Below are 10,608 nucleotides of genomic sequence, written 5' to 3' on the forward strand. Positions count from 1 at the left end.
GAAAGAGACCGGGCCACGGAGGACGCTGGAGGAGGGCGGGCCTAGGCCGGCAACGGCCGCAGGATGGGGCTTGTGGGGGGCGGGGGCATTTCTGGCGGTGCGGCCACGGGAGGGGGCGGAGGCGGAGGCATTCCCGGCAGCACGACCGTGGAAAAGGCTTGGGAGGGGGTGAGCCGTAGCCGGTGGTGGCCACGGCTGGCCCGACCCCCTTTTTTTTCTCTTCTTTGGTGGGAATGGAAGAGGTGAGAATGAGAGATCGGTAGGATGGGGGCATTTTCGTCTTATAATGAAATATTGAAATATTGCTGGATTGGTTGTTAAACAACCAGTCAACAGAGATTAAATGTTAGAGACCAGTCAAAAAATGTACCGGTCATTAGTTTCCCCTACTTTCTATTCATCATGCTCAAAAATAGAAGAGTTAGTTCTTTTTCTATTCAGCAAATTCCTCACCGTTAAAGTTGTCTGAATTGAGAAAAAGTTTCCATTCAAAGCTAAGATTTCTGCAAGGATTGGTGACCGAATCCATTATATAATACGGTAATAACTTATCTTCCCCAAAGGATCATTATATTTGACTTGCAGTCAACACCACTGATTTCGTACGTCAACTACTCGTCCAACTGGTGCGTTCCAGGACGTAAAACATCTCCTTAATTTCCACCATTTTGGGGAGCCAAAGTGGCCAGCTCTGTTTCTGTTCTCCAGTGCGGACGCGTACAGAAGCATTTAAAACGAAAGACTTGTGTGGTCGTAAGAGAGACTTGCACAAATCTCCTAACGCGTTAATTAACGCGCAAAGGGGGGCATCTGTATCTATATAAATCAGTCCTATCCTTCCTTCCAAGTGCGCAGCAAATTTAGAGAGTATAAACTCTGTCGTGGCTCTTCTCCACTCCTCACTCTGCTCTTGTTGTGCCTTTTTTCTTCTGGCTTTTACTTTTCTCCAGGCGCCGCGAGTCTATGGAAGGGAGACGGAAAATCGATACGTGGTTGGTGTTCGCTCTTTGCTGCCGAGCTCAGTTTGCTCCTCACCGAGAGGTTGGTGTAAAATATATCTTATCATTTACACTTGGCTTTCCTTGTTAAAGAGAAAGATTGGGTAGAACATTCTGTTGGGTTTTGACCCACATGACCACAATCGTGGTCAGTTACGAGGATTACCGTAACTGTCTCCTTGAGAAGTGGAAGCATTATCCTTGATGGTAGGATAACATAACGGGTCTCACCCTCTGCCTAGAATGAAAACACGGAATCGGTCTCCATCACCGGGTGTTTGAACAGGGGCCAAAAGGGAGAAACAAAGGAAGCTTTGATCGTTCAGATTACTCATGGATCCAGGTACGCTTCCCTTTCATGATTGGTTCATGATCCTATTTACAGATGGTTTTAACATGTGGTATCAGAGCCTGGTTCATTCTAGAACCAGATCACAGTATAGGGTAGAACAAGATCATGGTAAAAAAGCCCCTTTGTGACAGTCCATCAATGCCAATGCCGGATCCGCGTCGACTCTCGGCCATGGTTTCCATCCCATCCCAATGCCGGATCTGGCCGGCATATGGCGCCGAGAGCCAACAAAGAATCCGGCGTAGCCGCCGGCCATGGCCTCACTCCCACCCAATAAAAAAAAAAAGGGAAAGAAAAACTCTTACGGGATGATCGCCGTCGGGCGGCGGATTCCAGCAGGGTAGTCTCGGGTGGCTCGATCGCCCGGGTAGTCGCCGTCGGGCGGCGTTCATCCGGCAGCAGGCGACATGAACGCCGATCGCCGCTCCTAAAGGCCGACGGGTTGGGTTCGGCGGAACCCCAACCCGCCGGCGTTGCTCCTGCTGGCGTGCGACCGCCGGTGGGCTCGCCATCGGGCGGCGAGTCCACCGGAGGCAGGCGGGCGCTAGCCGCCCGGCGACCGGAGGCAGGCGGGCTGGGTTCGGCGGAACCCTAGCCTGCCGCTAAAAGAGGAGGAAGACGGGTCGGCCCGACCCGTCTTCAGTTCTTTTAAAAAAAAAAAATTAATTTATGCATAACGGGTCCGGGTTTTGAGTTTCGACCCGAACCCGTAATCGTTAACCCGCTGCATTTAAAAGGGGCATAACAGGCATAACGGGTCCGGGTTTTTGGGTTTCAACCCGAAACCCGAATTCGTTTGGCCAATAAAAGGAAAATTTTCAGTTAAGCCCCTGTGAAACATTTTATTTATGAATACAGCCCTTCCGGGAATGTTAAAAGAATGAAAATGTTTCTGTTAAGTCCCTGTGAAACATTTTATTAATACTGAAGTCTTAGAGGGCTATTAAAAGATGAAAAATGTTTCTATTAAGTCCCTATCAAATATTTTATTTATACTGAAGTCCTTAGAGGGCTGTTAAAAGATGAAATTGTTTCTGTTAAGACCCTGTAAAATATTTTATTTATGCAGACATCCTTCCAGGGCTATAAGAAACAAAATATTTTGATTTAGTCCCTGTAAAGCATATCATTTATGCAGAGGTCCTCAAAATATGTTAATGTAGTCCCTGTAGAATATATTATTTATGCAGAGGTCCTTGTAGGGTAATGTGATAAAATTTTCTATCTTTTATTCTACATTTTTTGTATACTTGATAGCATGATATGACACATGTACTAATTGTGTAGATTAGTAAAATTTTAAATACAAGTTTTATTTTAATGTCATATTATGAATTGTCAATCATGTGCAATGTCATTATTTTAATTTGATGTCTATATTATGAAATGGTTTGGTAGTTACCAAAGTAACCCAACTAGAATGTTTAATAGACATCAAGTTATCAAATACTCTTATCCCAGGTATTAAGATAATGACTTTGCAAATTATGACTTACAGTTTTTCAATCATGAGATATTATGGATTGGCCCAAAGGTGCACCACTTTCAAATGATTGATTTGCTGAGTTAGGATAATTAATGAGTATCCTTGATTTAATAGGTATTGGATGCTCAAAGGCAATAGACCTATTTGAATTTTGGACCTATATCATTAATTATTCCTAGGTGAATTGGGAATCACCATAATAGTAATTTAGTGTTTCATAATTACAACCCAAAGGTGTATTATGGTAATATTGTTTATGTTATTCATCATTATTGCTAACTCAAAGTGTTAATGTTGTAAGCATTTTCTTATTGATAATTTTCTTATTGCAGTATCTATTCCTGATTCGCTTCATTCACAAGCTTCATCTGTTACGATCTTTAATGGAACTAATTTCTCAGAGTGGAATGAACAAGTCCAGTTTCACCTAGGTGTTCTGGATCTTAATTTAGCACTCCGATTTGAGAAATCGGCTGACATTACTGATTTGAGCAGCTCGGAAGAAAGGTCTTTTTATAAGACTTGGAAAAGATCGAACAGATTGAGCATTATGTTTATGCGGATGAGTATAGCGAATAATATCAAGTCAACGCTTCCTGAATGTGACAGTGCTCAAGCATTATTGAAAACTGTGGAAGAACATTTTCGATCTGCTGATAAGTCTCTGGTTGGGACATTAATGGCTAAGCTTACCACCATGAAATTTGATGGTACTTGTGGGATGCATGAGCATATCCTTGAAATGACAAATATAGCTGCTAAGCTGAAGGCTCTTGGGATGGATGTGAATGAATCCTTTTTAGTTCAATTTATTTTGAACTCCTTGCCTCCTCAATTTGGATCATTTCAAATTCACTATAACACTATTAAGGATAAGTGGAATGTGAATGAATTGACCAGTATGCTTGTTAAAGAGGAGACAAGACTTAAGCAACAAGGACATCATTCTGTCAATCTTGTAAGTCATGGAGCCAAGAAAAAATGGAAGAAGCCAAGAAAGGGCATGAAGAGTGGACCATCCAAGGGTAAAGAGCCTCATCTTGATACCGAGGTTCATAAGAAGAAACAAAACAAAGATAGATGCCATTTTTGCAAGAAATTGGGACACTTTCAGAAGGACTGCCATAAATGCAAGGCATGGTTTGAAAAGAAAGGTGAGCTTTTGGCTTATGTATATTTTGAATCAAACCTTACTGAAGTTCCTTCTAATACTTGGTGGTTTGACTCAGGTTCTAATGTTCATGTTTCAAATACGATGCAGGGATTCCTTACAACCCAGATGCAAGATCCAAATGAGAGTTTTATCGTTTTGGAAAATGGGGTTAGAGTTCCTGTAACAGCTGTTGGAACCTATCGTTTGTTTTTAAATACTGGTTGTCATTTAGATTTGCTTCAGACTCTTTATGTTCCTTCTATTTCTAGAGATTTAATTTCTGTTTCTAAACTTGATGTTGAAGGATATTTCTTTAAAACTGGGAATGGTAGTTTGCGTCTTTTCAAAGACAATATCTTCCTTGGTTCTGGTGTTTTGTGTGATGGCTTATATAAAGTAAATCTTGATAATCATTTTGCTGAAACTCTTATGACCTTGCATCGTAATATTGGAATTAAACGAAACCTGATAAATGAAAAATCTTCTAACTTGTGGCATAAAAGATTGGGTCATATATCCAAAGAAAGGTTAGAGAGATTAGTAAAGGATGGGATTTTGTCAAACTTAGACTTTACTGATCTCGGTATGTGTGTGGATTGCATTAAGGGAAAGCAAACCAAACACACAAAGAAAGTTGCCACAAGAAGTAAAGAACTTCTTGAAATTATCCATACAGACATTTGTGGGCCTTTTGACTCCCCATCATTTGGTGGAGAGAAGTATTTTATCACCTTTATTGATGATTTTTCACGTTATGGTTATGTCTATTTGTTGCATGAAAAATCTCAGGCAGTGGATGTCCTAGAGGTATACATTACTGAGGTTGAAAGACAATTAGATAGAAAGGTGAAAATTGTCAGGTCTGATAGAGGTGGTGAATATTATGGTAGGTATGATGAAACAGGACAACACCCTGGCCCATTTGCTAAACTCTTAGAAAAGCATGGTATACGTGCCCAACACACTATGCCGGAAACGCCACAGCAGAATGGAGTAGCTGAAAGGCGTAATCGTACACTTATGGATATGGTTAGGAGTATGTTAAGTAATTTTCCGTTACCCATATCATTGTGGATGGAAGCCCTTAAGACCGCTGTATACATATTAAACCGGGTTCCTAGTAAGGTAGTTCCAAAAACTCCCTTTGAGTTATGGACAGGAAGGAAAATGAGTTTAAGACACCTGCATGTTTGGGGTTGTCTAGCGGAGGCCAGAATTTATAATCCACATGAAAAGAAATTGGATTTTAGAACGATTAGTGGATACTTTATAGGTTATCCCGAAAAATCCAAAGGGTATAGGATTTACTGTCCTAACCATAGTACAAGAATTATAGAGACCGGTAATGTCAAATTCATTGAGAATGGTGAAACCAGTGGGAGTGATAAACCACAAAATGTGAAAATTCAAGAAGTTAGGGTGCAAGTCCCTTTACCCATGACTTCGAAGAAAATTGTTATTCCTACAGTTGTCACACAGTTTAATAACAATGAACAACAAATTAATGATCAAACACTCCATAATGAAGTTATCACCACTGAACAAGTTGTAGAAGAACCACAAGGGATGACATTAAGGAGATCTCAAAGAGAAAGAAGATCTGCCATTCCAAATGATTATATGGTTTATCTACAAGAATTTGATTTTGATATAGGGACAAGAAAAGATCCGGTTTCTTTTAAACAAGCCATAGAAAGTATTGATTCTACTAAATGGATCGATGCCATGAAAGATGAGTTGAAATCAATGGATCAGAATGAAGTCTGGGATGTCATTGATTTGCCCGAAGGTTGTAAGACAGTTGGGTGTAAGTAGGTCTTTAAGACCAAGCTCGACTCAAAGGGTAATGTTGAACGACATAAAGCTAGACTGGTGGCCAAAGGTTTCATTCAGAAAGGAGGCATTGATTATAAAGAGACCTTTTCTCCTGTATCTAAAAAAGACTCATTTAGAATCATTATGGCTTTGGTTGCACATTATGATTTAGAGTTGCACCAAATGGATGTAAAAACTGCTTTTCTGAATGGGAGTTTAGATGAAGAAGTCTATATGGACCAGCCCGAAGGTTTCCCATTAAAGAAAAAAGAACACATGGTTTGCAAATTAAAGAAGTCAATATATGGTCTTAAACAAGCTTCCCGACAATGGTATCGCAAGTTCAATGATACCATCACTTCCTTCGGTTTTAAGGAAAATACTGTTGATCGGTGTATATACCTGAAGGTTAGTGGGAGCAAGTTTATCTTTTTGGTCTTATATGTTGATGACATATTGCTTGCCAGTAGTGATCTTGGCTTATTTTATGAAACTAAGGTTTTTCTCTCAAGGAACTTTGAAATGAAAGATATGAATGAGGCAACCTACGTGATAGGCATTGAAATATTTCGTGATCGATCACGTGGATTGTTAGGGTTGTCTCAAAAGGCATATATAGACAGAGTTCTAGAGAGATTTGGTATGGAGAACTGTTCAGCCAGTGTTGTTCCAATTCAGAAAGGGGATAAATTTAGTCTCATGCAATGCCCACAGAATGAATTGGAACGTAAGCAGATGGAAAATATACCTTATGCTTCTGCAGTCGGTAGCTTGATGTACGCTCAGACCTGTACCAGACCGGACATCAGTTTTGCAGTTGGAATGCTAGGAAGATACCAAAGTAATCCAGGGATGGATCACTGGAAAGCTGCAAAGAAGGTGATGAGATACTTGCAAGGAACAAAGAATTACATGCTTACATATAGAAAGTCAGATAACCTTGAGGTGATTGGCTATTCGGATTCAGACTTTGCTGGATGTGTGGATAGTAGAAAGTCAACATTTGGTTTTTTGTTCCTATTAGCTGGAGGAGCAATCTCATGAAAAAGTGCCAAACAGACAAGCACTGCTTCATCCACCATGGAAGCAGAATTTGTGGCATGCTTTAAGGCCACGGTTCATAGTTTGTGGCTGCGTAACTTTATCTCGGGACTTGGGATTGTTGACTCTATTGCAAGGCCGCTGAGAATCTTTGGTGATAATACTGCAGCCGTCCATTTCTCCAGAAACGACAAATATTCTAATGGTGCCAAGCACATTGAGCTTAAATATTTTGTTGTCAAGGAGGAAGTTCAGAAATAAAATGTGTCTATAGAAAATATGAGGACAGAGCTCATGATTGCCAATCCTTTGACAAAAGGTTTACAACCGAAGACTTTTAAAGAGCATGTTGAAAGAATGGGTCTTAGTTGTAATCTATGATATTAATTGAGGATTGTATTATGTTTATTTCTTTGACACTTAGATATAATTGATTATGTTTCTGATTTTCCTGTTCTTCAAATATATGTACATGTATGGGTTTGAATGTATGATTACAGGAATTGTCTCTGACAAAGACATAATATTTGACCATTAAAGATACTTCTCATTTATGGACTGTGGTTAAATAATTTGCTAGTGTTGTAGTACTTGGAAGGAACTATGTCATTATATTGATGTGGAACCGCCTTGACTCGCATTAGTAAGTTGTTTAATTATGGTATTATGATGACCCAACTGACTATGGATTAGAATGATGCGCGCCTAATATTTATATCATTCTAACCAAAGTATGGTCATATGGGCCAAGTGGGAGAATGTTGGGTTTTGACCCACATGACCACATCGTGGTCAGTTACGAGGATTACCGTAACTGTCTCCTTGAGAAGTGGAAGCATTATCCTTGATGGTAGGATAACATAACGGGTCTCACCCTCTGCCTAGAATGAAAACACGGAATCGGTCTCCATCATCGGGTGTTTGAACAGGGGCCAAGAGGGAGAAACAAAGGAAGCTTTGATCGTTCAGATTACTCATGGATCCAGGTACGCTTCCCTTTCATGATTGGTTCATGATCCTATTTACAGATGGTTTTAACACATTCTTCCCAAAAAGACTGGGGAGAATATACTAATGTATCGTTTATGCATGACAAAGATATTAACGTGGCATGTACCTGGTGCCCTGATGGTGAATTCTGGCCGACCTTTGAAAATTTCTCAAAAGTTTCAGTTGAAAATTCAGTTCTGCCACCTCCTTCAGAAAACATAATAAATAAAGAGGTTGCATATTCTTTTAGCTCAAATTAAGTACTTTAGACATAATTTGCAGGTTATACACACTAATACACATTTTGTGTTTCAAAATTTCTCAAAAGAGTTCCTCGACAAAGAATTGATGTTCTGAAATACTTCGATAAAAGACGGAAAGGACATGCCAGTTTCACTGGTCTTGATGCCTAATTTGCTTTTTTTGGGAATGGGAGGGGATTGGGGATTGTGTGGTTCCTGACCAACCAAGTCAAAGCCACTCGGTCCCCTGTTTCAGAACGCACATAGTATATATAAATGTATATAGAAGATCTTCATGTCACGGTAGGTAGATGACGTAAGGATATGGAAACCTTTTGTAGGCGCTCCATTAGCCTATGACATTGTCTCTTTGCTAAATCTGTTGAAAATTATAATTCCACAGATTCAAACCCGTCCATGATGAGAGTAGTGCACCGGCACGGCCCATGCTCGCCGCTGAGCCCCAGCCGGAAGCCAGCCGACGTCAAACTCCTAAACCAGGACCAAGATCGAGTCAACTGGCTCCAACGCCAGATCTCCATCGCCTCCAACGGCACTCGTGCCTCGCTCGCCGCAACTATCCCCGCCAACTCCGGCGGCTCGATCGGGACCGGCAATTACGTCGTCAAAGTCGGTTTCGGCACCCCTAAGAACGACTTCACGGTGATCTTCGACACCGGCAGCGACATCACATGGATCCAGTGCAAGCCGTGCAGTGGTCGTAACTGCTACCCCCAACAGGATCCACTCTTCGACCCATCTCAATCCTCCACCTATTCCAACATCTCCTGTAGCTCCCCCAGTTGCAAAAAGCTCGACTCTCGCAACTGCTCGGCCGGCAGCAGGTGCCGCTACAAAATCGAATACGGCGATAAATCCCAGTCGAAGGGCTTCTTCGGCAGCGACACCCTCACACTGACGCCCTCCGACGTGCTGCCGAATTTCTTGTTCGGCTGCGGCGATCAGAGCAAGGGGCTCTTCGGTAGGGCTGCCAGTCTGCTCGGTTTAGGGCGTAGACCAGTATCGCTAGTATCGCAGTCGTCGCCGAAGTATGGCGGTGTCTTCTCTTACTGCATTCCATCCACATCGAGCAAGCCAGGCTATCTGACACTAGGCAGTCGTCCACTGTCGAACGTCCAGTTCACGCCGTTGCGGACATTCTCCAATTTGCCTTCATTCTACTTCCTTGATCTCGTGGCAATCAAAGTCGGCGGTAAGCAGCTTCCAATATCTTCGAAGTTGTTCTCTACTGCCGGGACGGTGCTTGATTCCGGCACGGTGATCAACAGATTGCCTCCATCGGCCTACGCCGCCCTTCGGTTGGCGTTCCGTAAGCAGATGACCAGGTACAAGATGGCGCCGCGTCTGTCGATACTGGACACATGCTATGATTTCACCGGCTATGACACGGTGACGGTGCCGACGGTGGCGCTGGTGTTTGGAGGCGGGACTACCCTTAACGTCGACTTCTCCGGCATACTGTACGTGCCCAGCGTGTCGCAGGCGTGCCTGGCGTTCGCCCCCAATGGCGATCCGAGAGACTTTGGCATCATCGGCAACGCGCAGCAGAAGCGGTTTAATGTGGTTTATGACATTCCAAATATGAGAATTGGGTTTGGCGGCAATGCTTGTAGTTAATTGGTCGAACACAATGGTTGGGAGCATGATAGATAAACTGATTGATCAAGCAAGCTGGAGAGAAGAAAAAGAAATTAAGAGTTCATGGTAAGAAAACAGAACAAAAAGAGAACCAGCCTAGTGTAGGACGAAATGGTGCCTCTACTTAATTATTCAAGAAAAAAATAGCATGATTATAGTCGTGCTAATTTATCTTTGGCATGATAAAAACTGGATCTTGATTTGAGCTCGTCCTCATTTGGTTTCGATGTTTTGGCTGTTCTATGCGTCTAGTCATCGGAGCAAATGAAGTTAGGTGCAGCATCATTATCAAAGAAAAAGCATCACGGAAGGGTTTTTAAAATAATCACTTCGTGAAAACACTTTTACATGACAAAGGGTCTACAAGTTCCTAGAAATTAACTTCCACGTCAAAATTTGACTTGGTAAACAAAACTTTATATGATTCATGCAACACGTCGATAGTATTCGCCAATGGCCGCGTTTGAGATACTGGACACCTGCTACAACTTCACTGGGTATAGCAGAATTAGAGTGCCTGCGGTACGCTCTGCAGTTCAGTGCTGGTGTCACGTTTAACGTCGATGCCTCGGGGATCCTCCTTTTCGCGAGCCCCTCGCAGGGTTGCCTCGCATTCGCCAGCGTCGATGAGGATGGGCTTTCCATAGTTGGGAACATGCAGCAGAGGACGTTCGACGTGGTTTATGACGTTGCCAGGGAAATGATTGGGTTTGGTGCCGGAGGATGCAGCTGAGGGATTATGAGTACAGCAGTTATGAGCAGCAGTGCTTTGAGGATGTAATAAATAATGTTAGCTTACTCTGTTTTCTCTTTAGGATTATTTCATAAAATTGATAGAAGAATTGCCTGTGTCAGCCGCTGGGGATACCTCC

General features: G+C 42.3%; 1 protein-coding gene across 1 annotated transcript; it reads left to right on the forward strand.

Moving 5' to 3' along the window:
• The first annotated feature begins 881 nt into the window (after positions 1-881).
• Positions 882-9,950, forward strand: LOC120105355 (aspartyl protease family protein At5g10770-like). Its single transcript, XM_039117721.2, has 2 exons — positions 882-1,041; positions 8,481-9,950. Exon 2 carries the CDS (start codon positions 8,495-8,497, stop codon positions 9,713-9,715), a length of 1,221 nt encoding a protein of 406 aa, XP_038973649.1. The 5' UTR covers positions 882-1,041; positions 8,481-8,494; the 3' UTR covers positions 9,716-9,950.
• Positions 9,951-10,608: the final 658 nt, after the last annotated feature.

This window comes from Phoenix dactylifera, chromosome 2, assembly GCF_051530095.1.
Source record: "Phoenix dactylifera cultivar Ajwa chromosome 2, Ajwa_hap1_PhDact_Kaust_v1.1, whole genome shotgun sequence".
Classification (NCBI taxonomy): Eukaryota; Viridiplantae; Streptophyta; class Magnoliopsida; order Arecales; family Arecaceae; genus Phoenix; species Phoenix dactylifera.

Coding starts and splice junctions, on each gene's coding strand:
- LOC120105355 (XM_039117721.2), top strand. CDS start 8,495: ATGATGAGAGTAGTGCACCGGCACGGCCCATGCTCGCCGCTGAGCCCC.